Source organism: Numida meleagris, chromosome 5, assembly GCF_002078875.1.
Source record: "Numida meleagris isolate 19003 breed g44 Domestic line chromosome 5, NumMel1.0, whole genome shotgun sequence".
NCBI classification, from domain to species: Eukaryota; Metazoa; Chordata; class Aves; order Galliformes; family Numididae; genus Numida; species Numida meleagris.
Window position 1 is genome coordinate 15631924 of NC_034413.1, and position 21952 is coordinate 15653875.

Genomic DNA, 21952 nt, shown 5'->3' on the forward strand with positions numbered 1-21952 from the left:
TGCTTTTGTATAAAACCTTGTTGTGTCACAGCTTGAGTTCTGCATCTAGTTCTTACCTCTAGATCTCAAGGAGTAAGTTAGAGAGAAGGGCAACCAAGAAAGTAAATGGAATGGGCAGTGGCCCTGCAGGAGTATGAAAAGTCTGGAATTCGTCAGTTGGTAGAGAAGAGGGCTTAGGGCTGATTTGAAGAACGTTTACTAAATGATTAATTGGTGGATAAAAGGGAGTGCAGAACTGTTTTGAGGTCTAGGAGGCTCTCAATAGAACAAGTAAATCAGTCTAAAACAGGTAAAAGAATGTACTCTTCTAAACAGCTGGTAGTAAACAGTGGGAATTTGCTGCCACAGGAAATTGTGAAGACAAAAACTATCATCAGTTCCAAAAAAAGGATTGAACAAACCATGGACAGCATTTCAGTCAAAAGTTATAGCTAAAAATGTTTGGCCCAGCATTCCAAATATTCAGCAGTTGTGGATGCTGGGATGATTGAAGGGAAATGGACCATGCCTAGTGCTCTCTTTATGCACCATCTCCTGTTGCCACTGTCAGAAATGGAATACTGTGCAAGATGAACTATTGGTCTGATACAGCTGAGCATGTTCTCCTAGCTAAATTGTAAAACAATTCAGTTACTGAACCCTTAAGTCTAATGGGTACCTGTTTAAATTCTAGAAGTCATGTTCAGGAAAGGTGTGAGGCTTAAGCACACCCTGCAGCCCAGGACTTCTTTCTGGTTGGTCTCTTATTTGCATTACTTCCTTCTGTGCTGATTTAAAAAAAAAGTAAAAAAATTAATGAGTGCTGGATCTTACTGTTACTGCTTGCAGGACAGCAGTATTATTCATGCTAATAGAACATTTAGGAGGCTAGTTCTGGTGCTGCCTTCAGTTGTGTTTTGCTAGAAAGCTGGCCTAGCTGGCTATCTTCAATATTCTGCTTGTATGGAGCAGGGTGGAGAAAGCATAGATAAAATTGTGAAAAACTCAGATTGCTGTTAGCGTGTTTGCCAGGAAAATATTGCTAGCTAACTGCAGTAAGTGATGTTTAAGTAATGTTAGTTAAGAGAAGATTTGAGAAATCTGAAGCTAACAAGAGATAGTCACACCTCACAATACATGAAGGAGTCTGAGGCATGGTTTACTGCCTTATTACAACTGTTATTCTCTGGGATTTTTACTTATGTTGATATTTTGGCAAAACTAATCTAAATAATCATCTGCAAACCTTCTAAAAGATTTTTGTTTTTATTTTCCTCACTGATACATTAGGTTTGCATAAGGCTAATAGTTTTACAACTGACAATTTTCATTTCTCTGGCTGTAAATCTTAATTTCCTTTACTCTTATTCCCTCTCTGACTCCGTTTCCCTGTAGCAGATGTCCTTAATGCTTCTCCTGCTCCTAACAGCCAGGAAGGTAAAGGCCATTTGGTTGAGCATTTTAACTGCATGAAATCAGCACTGCATCACCAGCCTGTTAAAAATGACCGTGTGGATATATGGTTTCTACCTTGTAGTAAAACTACAATCAGATACTTTTAAATGGCATTGTTAACTGGTCAGGAAATGTTAGAAGACTGCATGTGCAACACTGGTTATGCAAAGAAAGAGTATGGTCAAAGCATCAGGGATATCAGGAATAAATAAAACCATTCCTTTTGTGACAGTTACAGTATTTTGATCCAGAAAGACCAATTAGAAGGTGTAATATTCTCTGATAAACACACAGCTTTGAAGAGGAATTCCTATCGATATAAAAAGTATTTGTGCACAGTGAATGTAAGGAGAGAAAAGGCAAAATTTTCTGTACAAAGATATGTACATGTTTGGTGTGGTTAATTGTGTTTGGACGTGAGCAATTCTTTCTTGTTCTGGGGTATTCATTGTTTTCACATGGCAAGCTTGAAGAAGTGATATTGATCCATGAAATGATTTTGTTTTAAGCATTTTCTGAGCACAAAAGGATGGGCTTTAAAGAAGTGCAATATATTAACCAAAGCTCAGCATTAAAATTTTCAAGTAGAAAGTTACTACTAAAATAAAAGAGAATGCTTTGACCAGTAAATGTATTATTCTGGCATCTGGTATTCAAATAAAATTCACAGCACTATCCACAACTACCATTATTTCACATTACATTTCCAGTTGAAATTTTTTGGCTTTATGTTTATTAAAATCCCATTAATTTTTAGATAACATTCTTGATGACCGACCTGAGAATAAATTATCAAGTGATAAGCTGCAGTTTGAATATAATGAAGAGACCGCCAAAAGAATAAAGAAGGCTGATTGTGCTACTTACAGTAATAAAGGAAAGGTAGTTCTGCTTTTTCCCCCTTTTTTCTCAGCCACACTTTGATACATAACCAGCTTCAAAAGGATTTGTACAGCTTAGGTAACCAAGGCCAGATGGCAAATGTACTTTAATGAATACAGATAGTAGAAAGCATGAAAACACACTGGAGAAGATAAGATATGTAAATTAAGTAGAACATTGAGTATACTGCTCAAGTAAAGTCTTTAGAGGTTATTGTATGTGCAGGTCGTTTGGCTGAAAATTTTAACTGTTGGTGCTGTCTATGAAAGGTGTAATCTAAGTGAAATCCTGAGGGTTACTGGGGTGTCCAATACCGACTGACATGAATGGAATTGAAAATTTCATCTCATTTTTCAACATCTTTGTTTATCAAAATATCTTACTTAATATATTGTTTTATTATATAAAATAGCCACATTTATGTTTATTAAATCATCTGACACCCAAACCACCACATTGCTGTGTAGTTTCTCCTGAACACAGATGTTTTTGTAAAACTTTGTAGAACTAACTCTAATGGAAGCCTTTGCATGCTCTCCCAGTGTCAGTGACAGATATTGGCGCATAAGCCAGAGATCTGCCAAGCAAAGACAGCAAACCACACAGAAAGAGTGAGAGAAATTATTTTAAGGACGTAAGTAAGAAATGCTAGAGTACGTTCATATTCACTAATTTTGTTGTTTATGTTATTGGAATGGTCACGTAGGTTTACGATATGGAACTGGGTGAAGAATTCTATCTTCCACAAAATAAGAAGGAAAGCCGACAGATAGCCCCAGAGCTATCTGATCTCGTCATTTACTGTCAAGCTGTAAAGTTCCCAGGTAAGTACACTTCTGTTTCTTTGAGATACTCTGTTGATGTTTTGAATTGGTCGGTGCAAGCATCTTCATGTTTAAGAAGCGAAGGACCTTTTTCTTGATGATTTAGTAGTCTATTTAATTAAATCTGAGAAGCTTTATACATAAATCCGTCATGGGAAAACATTGCTTGCTATATTAAAATGCTTACAAAATTGAAATTTCCCAGTCTTCACAACTTAGGCAACTGCTTCATTACTTCAGGACGGATGAAACAAAGCTTTATCGTAAGAGCTCTGAATTTCTGAGCTCTGTCACGTTTCTTGAAGTGATCTCATTTTAGCTTGTTTCACTCCTACCTGCAGCCTGCATTTTCTGTTCTTTCCTAAGTGGAGAGAAGGGGAGCCATTTGTGGGAGTAATGCAGAAAGCTCAAACCTTCTGAAATCACTTACATTTTCCAGCTTCTGGGCTGGGAAATTCAGGAAGAAAAACAAAATGGCCCTTTCATGGGGTGGGTGAGGACGGCTGACTGCATACTCACTCGCACCTGCCTTATGGAAAGGGTTAAGGAAATAAGAAGGTTTTATTTTATAGGGTAGGAAAACTAATGTACGTAGAGCAAGAGAAAGACAGTAACTGAAGAGTAGATCACTGATAGTTACTTGTTCATAGAATCATAGATTCTTTAAAACATGAGGTTCAGTATATTTTGGCTCATACTTTTTTGTACATAAATTCTTTTAAATTGAGATTTTATTGTTTATTGATGTGTTTAATGTTTTGAATGAAAAATCTACTTTTTAATGGAATGGTTCTCTGTGGAAAAGTTAGCAATTCTGCCAAATCATGACCTTATACAAATAGAACTATAATCAGATTAGAGAAGCTAGCCAAACATAAAATAGTGTCAAATAGGCAAGATAAACATGCTGAAAAATGGGGAGGCATTCCTTTATTATCTTTTATAACTATAAGAATTGTAGGTGTTATTTGTAACAATAATAACTCCTAAAAATTCAAATTTGATACTCTTTAGAGAAATCTGCAACGAGATATCTTTCAAATAAAATATTTTCTTTTAAAGAATGATATTTAAGTTTAAACAGAGGTAATTTAAGTTGTTCCAAACATTTTGACACTCAAAGAAGTTATGGTGATCTGTGATATCTTTAAAACATTTTAGGTTTTTAATGTAAGTTCAGTTAGAAAAGAAATGCTTTCCATATGAGATTTCCTCTTGCTTTAAAGGGCACGGGAATGGAACAATTGGGAAAGATAAGTTCCATTCACAGATGAACACATGAAGCTATATAAATTAGTTTTCCAACAAACTCATGTATTTTTCCTCCTTTGAGACAAATACTGCCTTCTCTGCACATGTAGACATCATGACCACTGTGCAGCTGATTGCTCATCTGAAGGTCACAGATATGGTACTCGCCGCTTTTCCACTGCTCTATCTCCTTATTGTCCATCAATGACAACAAGGCTGGTAGATCCATGATTAAGTAGTTCTTTTGAGTAGTTTTCTTCCCCAGCCCAGAAAATGTAAGACATTTGGAGATAGTGAGGGCACAGTCATCATGTCAGTGGCTGATAATAATGTGACTACTTCATTTCTTCTGTCACCGTGTACTTCTGTTCTGTGTTTACAATTGTCTCTGAAGGTCAGTCACTGATTTGTGACTATAAAACAAGACAAGGACCATATGTTCATTTAGCCTTGCCTACTGAGTAACACAGGCTTTCCAAAGCGCTTCTTGGTTGAAACAGAATTCATCATGTGGAGAAAAGATAAATTTATTTTTCGTAAAGTCTCTGGTAAGGAGGTAGCCACCATTGCTCTTGTTCTGTCAGTGGTATTTGACCCTTATGGTCCTTATCCAACTTCAGTTTCGGTCTGCTGGATATCATTGTACCATCATCTAAGAGAATGGAAGTTTGTTCTTTTGGGTCACCAAAGATGAAGGCAGAGAAGCATACTGAGCACAGTACTACTGAACTCACTCGTATGTGGCTCATTGGCTTGGTGCTGAGGATCCTTATACAATGAGTAGGGAAAGTTTAGTACGTAAAAACAGGATCAGCACAACCAAGTGCATTGAGCAGGAAGGCAGCTAAGCTAACTATCGTAGTATTCAGTAACCAGCTCCACTGTATCAGGCTATCTGCCAGCATGGTATAAGTAAGTTTAATAGAAATTAAGGTTAATGTAAAATAAAATAGCACCCAACAGAAGTACTGTTAATTATTTTATGGGTCTGCATACGTGCTGCTGATCAGAAGCACACGGTGAGGCAGTGACTGTTGCAATTTGACCTGTTATTCCGGCATGTCTAGAATAAGAAAGACAGAGGAGTTTGCCACCTTCTGGATGTAAACTCTCAAAGTGGTAAAGCAATAAGCTAATGTCTAATGAGAGCCTGGCACTAAATTCTGTAACCTAAAGGATATAGTGTAGTGGTTGAGGGGAGATATGAAATGTTTGTGCTGTCCTTCTGGTAGAATGGCGGGCTCTAAGCTGGTCCTGCTTAGATGAGAGGGTTGGACCAGATGACTTCCTGGTCCTTTCCAAGCTCCACTATGCTATGAATTTATGATTCTGTGTATAGGTGATGCTATATTTTGGAGTCCAGTTTAAATTGGAGAGAAAAATGGAGCTTGCCTCTCGGAGGAGGTCTATCACTTGCAAAGTGTACCCATGGGAAAGACTAAAAGAAAACTCCTGGCTGCAGTGTACCCTGTGGCCATCACATATGGTTCAGCTAACCTTGGTGTTTTGCATTGCAGTCTCTGGTGATTTATGAGGTTAGTCTGTTTCCTCGGTGACTGTCTCCACAACAGGATTTTGAAACCTGGATCTTGCTTGCCAAATCCATTTGATCCATTGAAAACTGGGATTAAATCATTCTGGAAGCACATAGTGCATAACTCCTCGTTCTTTTAGTCACTTCATATTCCTTGATCTCAGCTTCTACCATCTTCTATTGTTTATGTGTATGCTTTGGCCCAAAGAGACAGTAAGTCTCCAGCACTGAAAACATTTATGCACGTACTAAATTTTACTAACCCAAGGCAGTTACATTGAAACTATCAGCATAATTTTACGAACTACATGTAGACATGCTGTAAAGATTGAGACCTGAAAATTTACAGCTGTGGACTTGACTTCAGCAGAACAGAGACCAATACATTCTCTTTGATATTTATATTTGTAGATGAAACGTTGGTATACAGCCAGATGGTCTTTAGGCAGGTGTGAATTGATGGGAGAACATGAGGGTCGTTTTCTGAGTCACCATTAGGCAAATAATAGTGTACTTGATTTGTTATATTTTATATCACAAGTACATCACGGATCTCTAAGAGCATCCCTCACCTTCTTGCTGTGTATGTGTCGGAATGAGCATCATACGGTTTTGATTTAGATTTTAATTTTGGACTGCCATGAGCTCTCTCAAAGTCAACAGAAAGAAAATGACCTTAAGGGGAATGCAGTCTGTTTACTTCACTGGGATTTAGATTATGATTTTAATGATTATTTTGCTGAAATGCATATACTTGAATAACAGCTATAATAGAGCTTTCCAGCTCCACTTCTAGTATGTATTGGCCATTAAATGCCTAATGGATTTCACACACCTACCACATTTCTCATCATTGAAATACACATTCTAAACAGAAGATAACTCTGAAAACACCTTGAGGTTAAACTGTTTAAACAACAGCACTTTTCCATCACATTATATCTTGAAATAATATTGTTGCATTTATTTAATTATGTAGGTACCATATTCTAGACAAATCCCATAATATTCATTGCTGTATGGCTTTTTTGCTTCTGTAGAAAGGATTTTTTTTTTGAAATTACTCTTAGGATGAATATATTGGGACCATTATTGCAGAATTTTTTAGTATTAATTAGGACCATTTGGTAATTTGGGACAGAGTCAGTACCTTCCTCAAGTCAAAAAGTAAAATGAAGAAAAGTTGTATCACAGAGATATATCTGTACGTCTGCAATCACTTCATACGTGTTCTTTAAACATTATATATACAAACACATATATATTATATGCTGATATAATATATAAAGGCATGTATATATCTAAGGATGTTAAAATTAAATTATGGAGAAAAACATATGGCTTGCCCTGTGTACTGTATTACAGGAGTATTCGTGGCTCAAAAATAATGTGAAATATGATGGAAAATGTCATGCCCCCTTGGTCATGTTTTTTGGCTCATTTATGTTACATTTATGGGAACAGGCTTGTCAACTCTAAACCCATCTGGCTCTAGCAGAGGAAAAGAAAGAAAAAGCAGGAAGTCCATTTTTGGCAACAATCCTGGCAGACTGAGCCCTGGGGAGTCAGCTGCTCTTGCCAAAGCATCTGGAAAAGGTAAAGTTAGCATCTTCTTTCAGCGGTCACGTGAAATGGCTGTACCAGACCAAGCTGTTAAAGATCAAACACTTAACAGCGTGTGAGGCATTGAACTTCAGAGTGTTTTTTTGTTAGTGCAGCAGCTATTTCAGTAACGCTGTTATAACAAGTGTTGAATGTATAGTAGTGGAATGTGAGAACAGGAAAATAAAGACCCTAATTTATAAGCGATTCAAAACCAACACACTTTTTAAGTGAAATGTCTTAAAGTTTGTATTCTAAAAGATACAAATCAATATTTTTAAAGTTCAAATAGAATGCAGAACTATTTTGCGGGATCCTGAAAAGGAGTTTTAGTGTCTGTAGTAGGACTTAATTGTCTAAAATTCAGCCACATCCCAATGTGTAATGGTGCAAACTTCTGAGTTACACTTTGAAAATACTTAGACTCCACAGGAGCTTCAATTTGTGAACTTCGGAATTGTACTTTTGCGCATGAACAGATGTAAAGAAATACAAAGGAAAGTACAGAAAAGGCCCTGGAGCAGGGATGAGCCCAGATCCCGAGCCTTTCAGTACAGTGCCGCTGACAGAAAGTTACAGAGCTGTACCCTTTCTTGCTCTCGTTTTCTGGCCCAAAGAATGTTGCATTTCTTCCAGCCCAACGGCCTGGCTGCAGCAAACACAGCTGGTTCCTGCCTATTGGCCAGTGATCTAAAAATGAAGAACTCTAGTGCCTAATTCATAAGTATTTTGCTGGCTTTGTCCCCTAACTCTTACGGCACTCTGTAGATTGCCTGTCCAGAGACTTAGATGGCTTTCAGTCTTGCTTTCCTTCCTAATGTAAAATGTATGAATGAGAAGAATGGCATAGTGTATCCCAGAAAGCCCTACAGCTGGGTGAGTATGTAAGAGTTTGAGATGCAAATCTACAGATCCCAACACTACAGCCCTGAGTTTGGACTTTAGTACCCTACGTCACAGTATAGTTCCAATACTTGAACATTATGTTTCTTCTCATGGATTGCTCTTACTCTATAAGGAATTTGATGCTTATGCTGAATGGTCATCTTTTTCTAACATAACCAAGGTACACACACGCACGATTCACTACAAAACATTGAATTCTTGGAGTCTCTGGATCTGCAGCCGTGACTGGAGGGTACTGTTTACTTTCCAGGTCCTTTCGATGTGATGCGGCAGACGTGGGAAGACCCTTCCTCTCCTTATAATTCTCCAGCTTCTCTCAGTGCTATCATAAGGACGCCCAAGTGCTACCACATCTCCTCCCTGAACGAGAACGCAGCCAAGCGGCTGTGCCGGCGGTACTCCCAGAAGCTGATCCAGCACACCACCTGCCAGCTCCTCCGGACGTACCCCGCAGCCACGCGCATTGACTCCTCCAATCCCCACCCGCTCATTTTCTGGCTCCATGGTGTGCAGCTCGTGGCTCTTAACTACCAGACAGACGGTATGAGTCAGCAACACACAATTCTATGATTCTATGATTCTAATTTGTATACATTTTACATGTGAATTAAGTCCTTAAACTGTGAAACAGCATTCGACGTGATTGACAGTGGCAATCTAATTCTTAAGAGCAGCAATCCAAGGGTTTAGGAACTTTTATGCCAATGCAGGCAGATCTGTCTTCTGACACCACAGAAGTGCTTGGTCCAGCAACAACGTCAGTTTTTATTCTGTTGCTGAAGGCTTCCTCTTCTGATAACAAGTTGTCAATGGTTTACAGGCATTCGGCCCGGTTCCGTGACGAATGGGGCGGGGGACCCACGGACCCACACCCTGGGAAAGGGAAAAGGGAAAAAAAGGGTAGGGAGATGGGCCTAAAAACAAAACAGTGGCAACAATCTGAGGAGAAACAAACTAATTTACTAAATAAGATATTGGAATGCAAAATAACACACTATAATACAATATAATTACAATTTAAGCTAATAAATCCAATGCAATGAGAGAGAATGTCCAAAATCAAGGTAGGCCTCAATCTAATACCAACGATAAGATGGCTGGGGAGCAAGATGCTGCCGGGACGAGAGACAGGCGGAAAGAGAACAAGGTCTTGTGATCTGCGAGTTTTTATCTTTCCCTCTAACTGGAAAATGGTAACGGAGGAGCAAAGTCCCCTGGGGAGTGTAGCAGTCCTCTTCTGAGAACCAGGTACATACAGTACATGATGTTATGATGTGGAATACCAATAACCAAAAATCATAAAACCATTACACAAGTATAAAAAAGTACTGAACTGTTGCTATTAGAAGTGTTGGATGCTAGTTATTTGTTGCTCAGAACTTTTTTTCCTCTCCTGTATTGTGTTCCCTCACCTTTTCAAAGGAGGATCCATCAGGTTGCCTACAAAGCTAAACAGCTGATGCTTTGTCATTCTACAGTTCACAGCAGGTATCTAGATACTCCTCAGAGAATAGGCTTACACAGGTCCTACAGTTGGATGAAGACATTAGAAAGAGAAAGAAGAGAATGAACTGTTTTGTATAATTAAGTATGGGATAAATTGGATACATAAACTACAGCTTTCTCTGAAAACCAAGCCTGAATTGATTGTACACAACTAAAATTCAAAATCAGATACTTAAAACACGTCATTGTCTTTGCTATTCGTTTTTCCATTGTACCATTGGTCTGCATCAGTGTTGGCTGCCTTACTTTCACAGATCTTCCTCTGCAACTCAATGCAGCGATGTTTGAGGCTAATGGTGGCTGTGGATATGTTCTGAAACCTCCTGTTCTGTGGGATAAGAATTGTGCAATGTACCAGCAGTTTTGTCCGTTAGAAAGAGATCTTGATAATAAAGAGCCAGCTATATATTCTTTAACAGTAAGTACATTAAAAGGGAATCTCATACAGCCAGAGAGACTGAACTAGGCAATGTTTAACTGCACGCTTAAGCCAGCATTACAGTCATGCTTCTGTGTGAACATTTAATTATTGTATCTACTTCTGAAGGTTAATTTAACTAAAAGAAATTGGAGAGGGAAGCAGCAAATGGTCATCTTTATTTCATTTTATTGACTGCTTTGTATCCATAGTTACTTTCTCTGTTTTCTTCACAACATTTGTCAAAATCCAGTCCTGAAAACGTTTTTTCTGCCACTACACAATTGTGTGTACTTACGCACAGGCCTGGATGTTTCAAGTCTGTGATCACTTGAGAAGCTATACCAAAAGTCATTATGAAAAACCATACTGAATATTAAAAAGTATATTTTCAAATAAGTCATATAATCAGATGTATTATTCTTGGATTTATGGCAAAAATTGGTATTCCTTTCAGGAAATGTTTCATAAAATTGAGGTTCATAAGAACCAAAAGTCTCCCAGCCAGGGTGACTGTAAACCTAATGCTTCTGTTGTGCACATCAAAGCAAGGCAGAGGTCAGTGCCCATCACCCCAGAGTAACTGAGAAGAAAATTTGATCCCTTTTGACTGTGTTATTGGGACGTTCCTTCTGGATTAATTTTCAAATGCCTTGAGTGGTTGCGCTCATGATATGCAGTATATTTTTTTCAGAGGAAAGATACCATAGCGATGGCATGTGGGGTTTACGCAGTACTGAAGTTAGAGCCCTGGAAATGGCAAAAGTAGGGGGGCACTGAAGTTAAATCTGCCTGTTTGTTAGCAAACCGTGCTTAGGGCTGTGATGGAAAACAACGTTTAGCTCAAAATTGTGGCAGAAAAGAATGACTCTGCTAATTCACGTCTCTGTACTCCTCGGCTTCAGATTGTGTCTGGGCAGAACGTGTGCCCCAGCAACAGCACAGGAAGTCCGTGCATTGAAATCGATGTGCTCGGGATGCCACTGGACAGCTGCCATTTCCGGACCAAACCCATTCATCGCAACACGCTCAACCCAATGTGGAACGAGCAGTTTCTTTTCCGTGTTCATTTTGAAGATTTGGTCTTTCTGCGGTTCGCAGTCGTTGAAAATAACAGCTCAGCTATCACGGCTCAAAGGATCATTCCGCTGAAAGCTCTGAAAAGAGGTAAAATGGTCTGTAGTAGCATCCTATGCCAAAATGGTCCGTCGGATTCCTGGACTGACTCCTGCCGGAGGGATATTTTTAATCAGCTGGTTGCGTTCTTCAGGAGGAGACAGGGAACAAATACCAGGCCGCGTGCTTTACCCCAGCAGTGTGATGCTGGACTGACGCTCCCTGGGAGCTGGCGGCTGCCCCAGGGGCTTGATTCAGCTCAGGACTTGCTGCTCCCTTAGGAAGATCAGAATGGTTTCTCTCTGTTACTTGCCCTTTGCTAAAGAAACTGCTCTCACTAGTGATCACTGGGGTAAAGGTGAATCTTGCAGCACTGTCAGTAGGAGATGTGAAAGAAAGGTGAACAAAGGCAAGAGAAAATCTCAGCAGCACCGGTAATTCTGTGACACCTTGGGAGGGAGTTTCCATGATGCCAGCAGCTCTTCAGCAGAACGGCAGACATAGTTCCGAGTTTACTTCATGTCACTGTAATACTACAGGACAGTCTTAGCATAGGAGGAGCTCTGGTCACAGATACATACACATTTCCCTGTGAGACTGTGTCCTTGCTTCATTCATATTCTAATATTTAACTATTTCATGTATGAATATATTGAATATTACAGCAACATAAGGGTAGACAGACAGCTGTATTTGCCATTCAAGGTTCATAGCATTTGGATTATACTGTTTAACAGACAGGAGTGTCAATGCAGTATTTTTCCAGTGCTTTAAATGCTGTAGATAAAGCAAATACTAGCTAAAAAATACAGCAAATCTGAGTTTTCAGTTTCTGAGACTTGTCCCACAGTGTGGTGACGTACTTACTTAGGAAAAGCTGTTTTCTCTTTAGGCTACAGACATGTCCAACTCCACAACCTGCACAATGAGGCACTGGAAATCTCTAGTTTGTTCATAAACAGTCGGAGGATGGAAGAAAGTCCCTCTGGAAACACTGTGCCTGCATCTATTGTAAGTAAATTATTTTTTGTGAATGCTGTGTATTTTTATCTTAATGACTGCTGTGGTCTTGAGACTTCTGTGACCAGATATTCAAAGATATTACACCTAAACCTGCACTTTTTTTTAGAAGTACCTCAATGACTAATTCTTCTGGGTGATAGTGGAAATAAGGAAGGTTATCCCACTGGCACTGTGGGAGGATAAAGCTTTCCTTTTTATTTTAAATTCCTTGTTCTGTAGTGTAAGAGCCATGCATTAGCTGGATAGCTTTGCCTGGTTAAATTCCTTACAACTTGTCTACACAATTTGTTTTAGTGCAACCTAAAACATTCAGTAAGCTATTCTCTGAACAGTTGTTTAGTTCGGGCGAAAGGAAAGCCTCTGTGCCTTACAAAGTGACAATTCATGGAATCCCAGGCCCGGAGCCCTTCACTGTTTTTACCATCAGCGGAGGGACCACAGCTGCACAGCTTCTGCATCAGGTGAGTGCCCGCTGCTCTGTAGGCTTCGCTGCACCAACCCACGCTAACATCATTCTGGGTGTTTGTCTCCATGCAGAAGCATTACAGCGAGAAGTTGCTTTAGAAAGGTATTACAAATTGAAAGGTATTGCAAATACAGAATACCTGTGATTTTTTTTCCAAATCTTGGCTTCAGAGAAAGGGTTCTTCAACTTAGAACATACTCCCTATTAGTACTGTAATATTTGGACATCTGAGAAAAACTGTCTGACCATCAGTCAGAGGGCTGAGCTTAGAACAAGGGCAAACTTCTCTGCACAACAATTTGAACCAGAGCAGCATGGGAATAGACAGTAAAAGGGCTACGTTTGTGAGCAGAAAAAGCAGTTAGCGGGGCTGTTATCCCAGCAGTGGGAAAGGACCGTGCTGTCCTGGGATGCTGCATTTGTTGTTTGGCCTACCCAGCAGCACAGAAAGGAGCTGAAACAGGATGGCCTTGTCTGGAATAGCTGAGCTGCCGGGCAGGCCTGAAGAGAACAGTGCATTACCCTTGCGTGAAACTACTGCACAATGAAGAACACATCGGAAATCACGCCCACGCTATCAGAATAGTTACTGATTCTTAGCGTTTCTTCATTCATATTCATTTATAACTACTAATTATGCAGTGTTTATATTTAGCATTCTAATTGCGCTGTGTTTATTGTGGTCTGTCTCAGCTCTTGGCGACCACAAAAGGCACTGAGTCATGTGCTGCAGACTATTTTCTGATGGAAGAGAAAAGTTTTTTATCGAAAGAAAAGAGCGAATGCAGAAAACCACCGTTCCAGAGAGTAATTGGTCCTGAAGAAGGGCTCGTGCAGCTCTTGAACAGTTGGTTCCCAGAAGAGGGATATGTTGGAAGAATCATCTTTAAAACCCGAGAGGAAGTAAGTCTGTTTTAGATAAACTGTTATTTACAGAGGTAGCTAAAAATGGCCTAGGAGCAGGAAACAAAAGGGTGCGGTATTTGTTTCACTACTTGGCGAGCAACATCTCTGAAAACCAAGCATAGCTCTGAGCAAGCACAACAGGACTTCATGCACCTGTCAGTACGTACACCTGTGCAACGCTAATAGCAGCTCTGTGGTGCTGCTTCGCTGACTCAGAACTCCACTACCACTGGCTTACTATTTTGACTGATTATAGTTCCAGTTTAATGTGAGTAAGTCAATATTTTGACATGGTAGGAATGATATATAAAGATTGTTAATACCAAAGGATCATAGGTATCAGAAATCCAGACTAAATTATCAATCAGTTTATATATCAGCAGCTTTTTTGGTGGTTGTTCTGTAGAAATAGAGAAGATTTTACTTCTAAAGAACTTTAAAAATCTTGAAGGATGATGAATTTTTTTTCAGTGGTAGCCTAAAATAATGAAATACTTTGTATCTTTTAATTTAAAGTAGGACGATGCAGTGATTTCCTTAGTTTAAACAATGGGCCAAATGTCTACAGCTTGCATGTATGGTAGTGTTTTATATTACACAAGTCAGTATTCTGTTTTCCCTTGTTTCTAATATTTGGAGCCAAGATAAGTAAGTAAGTAAGTAGAATTTTTTGCAATTAGCAGCCTACTTCACTCAGCTGGCTGCTGCATTTGTGAGTGTGTGCGACTACAAACGTGTCACTGCCGAGCTGCATTCCTTCAGAAAACATAGGTGAAAATCTGTCTTAGTGTGGATGGAAGTGATGCTGTAGCTTTGCCCTGTGATGCTCTGTACAGCACAGCATGAGCTGTAAATGGAAAGGTATTACAGACATGCTGGTTTTTGAAACACAGATATATATATATTGTAAGCAATAGCGGCTTGTCAAAACTGTTTTATACAGAGGAATTGCATTTAATGAAATAGAGCCACAACAGTGTCAGATTTTCAAGTGATGAAAACTTTCGATGACCACTGCTTTGAGTTGCACTCTGCAGTAGCTGAATTTGGCTCTCTTTTCTTTAGAATTTAAACGAGAGAAACGTCTTTCAGGAAGCAAAGGAAGATGCAGCCATCACCTCGGAGGATGACAGTTTCTTCGTTCAGGTACACGATGTCTCCCCCGAGCAACCACGCACTGTCATCAAGGCGCCCCGCTTCAGCACCGCGCAGGATGTCATACAGCAGGTGAGCGGCGCGTGGGTCTGTAAGGTGCAGCGTGGAGGCTGCTTTTACGCAGGGTAGGTGAGCTTTGTGCTCAGCACGGTCTGAGAGATCTGCCCGGTAACCTGAATCTGAAGTGGTGCCTTTTTTTTTGGTCTTCTTTTTCTGCTCCTAAACAGACTCTTTGCAAAGCCAAGTACTCCTACAGCATTCTGAGCAATCCAAATCCGAGCGACTACGTCCTCCTGGAAGAGGTGACAAAAGAGCCAACAAACAAGAAGTCCTCAACATCTAAACCATCTCAGAGGATTCTCTCTGATCAAGAGTGTGTGTTTCAGGCCCAAAGCAAGTGGAAAGGAGCAGGAAAATTTATCCTTAAACTCAAAGAACAGGTTCAGGTAAAGGAAGGAATACTTTGCTGTCAGTTTTGTAGATGGTGCATGAGGAGCTGACTGGAAACGTACTGAATGGGCGGGTGAGATTTTGAATGAATGACTTTGTTTCTCAAGGCTTGTTTCCAGACCTGTCAGCTCTGTAGTCTGTAGGTTCAGTGGGTTTTTGTGTTCGTTTTTCAAACTAATTGCACCGCCACAAGACATCTGGCTGCAAAAAGATGAGGTGAGAGATGCTGCATTTAAAAATGTGAACTGTTTAAGCCTGAATATAGTATGAAGTTTGTTTTTTTTTTTACAAAGCAGAGCCTGCTGCTGCTATGCTTTTGGGGCCAAGCTGCCAGCTCCTGTAAGTCGGGGGGGTAGAAGAGGCTGCAGCAAAAAGCAACTCCTGTTCTCACCCCACTCCCCCATTCTTTGCAGAACAACATCAAGTTACATCCTACGGCATGACTCTCACAGCTTGCAAGTCCCCTGACAACCTTTACCTTTCGCTGCAGCTTTCTCATTTCTGAAATGTGGCTGCCCACGCCTTGCTCCCCATCACGGTCAGACAGATGGGGCTGTTCCAAGGGACAGCACTTAAACACTACTGGAATAAAGTCTCCTTTATTCCTGCCCAGTAAAAAAAAATATTTCTGTTGCTTTGCCTCAGGCTTGGGAAAATGGAAGGACTGAAGCACTGTTCTGCTGGGAGAAGGAACAGTGTTCTCCTTCCCAGCAGATGCCACCAATCCATGGCTGTTGCTGCTTTAAAGTAACTGCGTCAAAAACGTCAATTTTATAAAAGTTTATCCCAGATATGCTATAAATTTCGAAAATATGTGATTTTCAGTCAGTCTAGTCTGAACAATCATAATAATGCAGTTGTATTGAAAGCACAGCCTCACTGAGTTCCAAAAGGGACACCTGCTTAGAAAAACGCTGGATGTTTTGATATTAAATTCTGTATTTCAGAGCTAACAGCCTGTTAAACCATTTCTGTGATCTGTTCTGTTTTACAGGCTGCACGAGATGACAAAAGAAAAGGCCTTTCCTTTACCAGTGAGCTCAAGAAGCTGACCAAGTCAAGCAAGCAGTACCGGGGCTTCATTTCACCGCCCCTGCAAGCTCTGCCTGACAGCCCACAGAGTAAGGATGACAGGTCCTCGTGCAGCTTGACTTTTAGTGACGCTATGGAATAGTAACCACCAGCGCCTCCAGTAGGGCCTGTGCAGGTATGAGATACCATTGCTCAGCATTAGAATCAATGTAATACATAAGTTACAGAGCATCTTTCCACTGTTAGGGTTGGTTGAACCATAGTGAGGAATAAGGGACTGACAGATCCATAAAAGCCTTAAACGCTGTTGTGCGTAGCCACAGAAGGATCGGTAAGATCTCCAGTTATTAGGGCATTACTGCAATGAATCGGAATGGTGTGGAGTTTCACTCACCATTTTTTTTTACCCATTTATAAAACAAAAGCGGAATGCTGCATACTGCTAGATTTTATAGCGTGTGCGCTACTCGGATAATTGCTTCATTGCCACTGTCCCGTTATAGCCTTCTGCTGTGGGCCTAAGTAAACAAGGCATCCCGAAGAGCTTTTGTTACTAAACGTTACATTGCGCGTGTGTAATAAAATCATTGGGATTGATGATCTCCTTTTTAGCAAAAACAAGTTTATAGAGGTGGTGTCACTCTCTGTGGAATTTTTGCCAGAAATGTTTAAACATTTTTACTGTCCTTTCTGTAGCCCTTCAATTTCTCCTCGCTTGATTTAAAATAACAAGTGAACCGCACCGCGTACCATTTATGTAAGGGACGGTCCATCTAACGCGCCCACTCGTTTACACTACCCAGACATTTGCATGGTGCTACTACAGCACTGAGCTGTCATCTGAGAAGCTACGGCTCATTGTAAATGAAGAATAAATATTTTTAACATTGGTAATCCCATTTCACGTACAGTGAATGTAAGGAGGTCGCAAGTCCCTTTCACTTACTACACTATTAAAGCATTATTTGACACGTAATGTCACACCATTGCTAAAGCACCGTACTAACAAACAGAATTTAAATAATATCTTCATTTGCAAAATATTTCAGATATGAACAAACACATTGGATGTCGTCTTTCTAGACGAATAAGGTGACCCTAAATCATCACAACAGAATTCAAGCGAAACGAAGTAGATTGTGGAAAAATCCCGGTCACATTCCCTCCTCTCCAGCATTTGTTCTTTCATTTATTCCGCAAACTGGAATTTACAACACTGAACCCTTCTCCAGTGCCCTTGGAGGAATCTGCTGAGGTCTGAACTCGTTGGCAGTTGTTTGGTCTGTGCATTTAATGCCTAACCAGGCAGTGCTGCTGGATTAACATCCAGAATCTGGGAACGCTGAATGGGAGGGCGGAGATTGGAGAGCGGCCTGGCAGCTGCCAGAAGAGCCCCCTCTTCCCCTGTATCTTCACTTCTGCAAAGTCTTGACAGGCAGATGAAGAATTTTTCATGGACTGTATGTTGGAAACAAACGTGTTACCACCCCCGCCTCCTTTTTAAAGAAAAGGTTTTAGCTAATTGCCTTAAGGGAAACCGAAGGCAGAGAACCAGAGTGTTCTTTTATGTGTATTATATTAAAATAATGCACTTTTACATAAAGATTCCTGTTGAACACTGTGTTTAGTGATTTGTAAAGAGATTTAAATATACTGTAACTTCCTTGGCTTATCAGTTTAACTTCGGTGAATATACACAAAATGCTCCAGTTATTTATGGGTTATCTGCTTTAACAAAATATTGTACAATAGTTAAATACACCTAACTTGTAGCGATACTCTGACAAGGAACAACATTATCGTCTTATAAAGTCTAGTTTTCCAGGCTCGTGTTTAAGGAAAGAATATTTATTATCATGTTCCAAAGTATGTGTCATTGTGTAATATATTTATCACATACTACTTTTTAGAAACTGCAGAATTTTCACCTCCTCCTGGATCTAGAGGAAAAAAATGTTTGAATTTTCCTGCTTGTTTCTTTTCAGCACAAGAAGTCGATACCCCAAACTGACCAAACTCAACCAGCGTACTGAAAAACGTAATTAACACTTCAGAATTGCATGGAAATGTCTACTTTCTTTTTTTTTTTTTAACTTACTTGTTAAACCCAGAGACCATAAACACCTCTTACACTACAACTCTTGACATTTTGTTTACATGGAAACACTGTTTAAAGTCTGATGTTTGCTGAATTCATCTTTTGCTATGTAAGATATTGGGGTTATCTCTTTTTTTTTTTCTCCATGGGGGTTATTAATGTTCTTAGTTAGTTAAAGCAATCTGTACCAACTTACAGGGGAACAAATGAAACAACTGCTGAAACCACCCAGCCCTTCCATTTCCCACACAACATCTATCTATCTGTGGTGAACAAGTGGCCCTGCACACATTTGGGCTCCCTGGAGCACTCCCTGAACCACGCCAAGTTAGCTGGCTGACTAAAGCAAGAATCTGTACTATAGGGATCGACTCCTGCAGTCACAGATTGCACAGCAACTTTAGCACTCGAGAACAAACCACTGCTGCTCCTGAGAGAGAGTGAGTCTGCATCAGGCAAAGGATAGAACAGCGCTGCAGCTACAACAAGGATGTGTACTTCTGGTAGCACAAGGATGAAAGGGAAAGAAGGCCTATTATCTGCAGATGGTAGAGCTCCTCTCTCCCTCACTAATTACAAAATGAACCGAAAGAAAGCAAACTCATGATCTGAGGTGCAAGTAAGCAGGTAGAAGCTAGTTCTCCCACCAGGTTCTATTATCATGCGCTATGGAGAATTCCTGTCTGTTAGCTGCTAGCAAGGCAAAACGTGCCCCCTTGAGGGCATTTCCAGCTTTCAGGAAACATAACCCCAGACCCGCTCGCATATCCCCTCCCTGAGGCTGTGCACCTCCCAGTGCTTACCTTTAGTACTGATACAGAAAAACAGTTTTCTATGCGTAATTTGCTGTGGAATACTTCTGAATTACTGGGAAATGCCTCAACCTACTGCACAATCCAACTAATGCGGCAGGTTTTTAAATGGTTCTCTTATTCTCCAGTATTTGAACACAGTGGCAGTTCCATATCACTGATTTTTTTTCTTCCAGTGCTTTGGGGTATTTTTAGAAATAATACTTATTTTCCTGTAGAGTTTATCCTTAACTATTTGGCTTTTTTAAAAAAAATATTTTTCAGCAGTTCTGAAAACAATAGAGTTAACATCACTCTTTGTACCATGCTTGCTCCAACATAGAAAATGCTTACATCCATTCATCAGCCAGTAATGCTTTTCTGTCATGTAGCCTTACTTACTTAAATTAAAAAATTAAATAAATAAATCTTGTCAAATTAAGGGGTAACAGCAGCCATGTCACAGTGTGTAAAACAGCCCCACCACTGGCCCACAGTCTAGTGGAACTTACTTAGGAACAGCAGTTAAGTACTTGTTCTGCTAATACAAGAACTCTCCGGTTGTGGGAAAAGGTGATTAATGTAAATAAATATCATCATCAAGGTCTAAAACTGCTTTTTCTGCTGTCCCAGTAAAACAGAACAGGAAAATATTTATCTAGAATTTTGTCAGGCTAATTATAAAGTTCCAGTATTTTCATTAATGCACAAGTATCGGAATCGCAAGTTACAGAAAGGGTCTGGCTACTGCTAAGTGTCAGAGTGAGGGGTTTTTTTTGCTGGTGGAATGGAGTTCCTGTTTGTTTGGTGCAGATGGAAAGCAAGAGAGTACCCTTCCACTTGGGTGCATTCCAAATAGCCCAGTAATGAAAATCTGCCAGCACTTAAAGCATTAAAGAGGTTTGGGTTTTTGTTAAGTTAGTTTTAAGAAATCCCAGTTAAACAGATTTCATGTGAGAAGTTATTAATTCTACCAGGAAAATTTATTTTGCTTACTTATCCACAGATAATTTTCTTTCTGGAGGAATACTTGCCCACATATTCCTGTGACAAAATAGCTTTGTCCCTTTCTGCACTTTTGGCTGGGTATGGACTGACTGACTTCAATTAGGAAAAGACATTCATTTTCACATTACAGACTATTTACAGGAAGCAGCTTCCAGGATAAAGTCGGAAAGAAAGGAATGTAAATAAGCAACACCTTCCAGGAAAAAAAAAAGCACTCTGAGTGGTAGCAGGCTCCATTCTGATGAGTTTACAGGTAAAACCCTCACACTCTGTTGCCTCTTGGCCATACGGGAGTATTTTATTCAACTTTAAAAAAAAAAAACAAACAAAAAAACACTGTTACTTTTATACCAATGTCTTTGATTTTCCTTGCAAAGCATGTGCTCGTTGCAGTGCTGTGACTGGATGGGACAGAACTCGGGCTGCCAGGGATCCTGGGCTCGCTGCGGTACTGCTCAGTTTTCAGGAACTGGGGCACACCAGGGGTACTTCCTATGGGCTGAAGGGTTTCCTGTTCATATCTTACTGATCCCAACTTAAACGAAGAAGCAAAATACTGTACAATTTTTATATAGTATAGTTACAATTTTTAAATCCTAATCACCTATTTTTATTGATACTATAGAGTTGTACTAGATGAAGGATCTCAATAGCCGTCTTTTCAAAGTGGTCTGCTTCTAGACATGATACGCTTCTAGGAATTATTAATTAAAGACTTCAACTAGTAATTTATGGGAACGTGTTCCTAAATATTTCAGGAACACGTTCCCATAAATTACTAGGTTGAAGTCTTTAAAAAAAGAACATGCCGGTAGCTTTCCATTTCAGTGAAAGGTTGAGCCTGCAGCTTCTGAAACGGAACTGTCCCTTCTGCTCTTGCTCTCTGAATGCTGCTAAGCTTCAGCTAATGTTTGCTTTTCAATCACTGGCTGTTACTAGACCGCTACAAAACTCAGTTTACTTTTAGGGTATCCCACTAAATGTAACAATGGTGGAGTTTTTTCATTATGTCATAAATATTTTGTCACTGCAATAGCGATAGACATTTGGCAGGGTTAGCAAATTAAACACAAAAATAAGTAACAGTGAATAGATTTTGCTCCAATACTTGTATAGAGTATTTCAGAAGGACTGACTGGCTTGTTAGTTGCACACTCATCTTCGTCTGCCTCCTCACACGTCACGGTATTCTGCCGGTGCAGCGTCACTACGTGCCAGTCATTAGATTGTTTGGAAACTATGTAAAATGAACAATTCTAAAAGCAGCTTTCCACCTAAGCTATTTCCTCTCTGCTGACTTGAAGAATAAACTTGTGTTTGTATATGTTGTAAAAAAATAAATGGTTTAAGATGTTGACTTTCTCCTTTTGCCTTCCTGAACTGACAGAGATTGATGGCACCCTTGGAATTCTTTGGAATTTAAGTCACGTGCACAGTTGCAATCACTTAACAAGTACTCAAAAGCTATGGGAATGGCAAGCTAAGCAGCCAGAGACACACATATTACCAGCAGTACTATGCAGACAGTTTTGTATTCCCAATACTGGAAT

General features: G+C 39.9%; 1 protein-coding gene across 2 annotated transcripts in view; it reads left to right on the forward strand.

Annotated features, from left to right (window-relative positions):
* PLCE1 (phospholipase C epsilon 1) overlaps window positions 1-21764 on the forward strand; it is a 150736-nt gene extending 128972 nt beyond the window's left edge. For both annotated transcript variants that reach the window (XM_021397672.1, XM_021397673.1), the window contains 13 exons: window positions 2192-2316; window positions 3023-3140; window positions 7390-7521; window positions 8684-8974; window positions 10194-10357; window positions 11263-11524; window positions 12366-12484; window positions 12829-12957; window positions 13656-13865; window positions 14934-15095; window positions 15251-15469; window positions 16468-16680; window positions 17555-21764. In XM_021397672.1, the coding sequence (XP_021253347.1) occupies window positions 2192-2316; window positions 3023-3140; window positions 7390-7521; window positions 8684-8974; window positions 10194-10357; window positions 11263-11524; window positions 12366-12484; window positions 12829-12957; window positions 13656-13865; window positions 14934-15095; window positions 15251-15469; window positions 16468-16647 (2111 nt within the window). In that variant the 3' untranslated portion in view covers window positions 16648-16680; window positions 17555-21764. The remainder of the gene's footprint in view (window positions 1-2191; window positions 2317-3022; window positions 3141-7389; window positions 7522-8683; window positions 8975-10193; window positions 10358-11262; window positions 11525-12365; window positions 12485-12828; window positions 12958-13655; window positions 13866-14933; window positions 15096-15250; window positions 15470-16467; window positions 16681-17554) is intronic.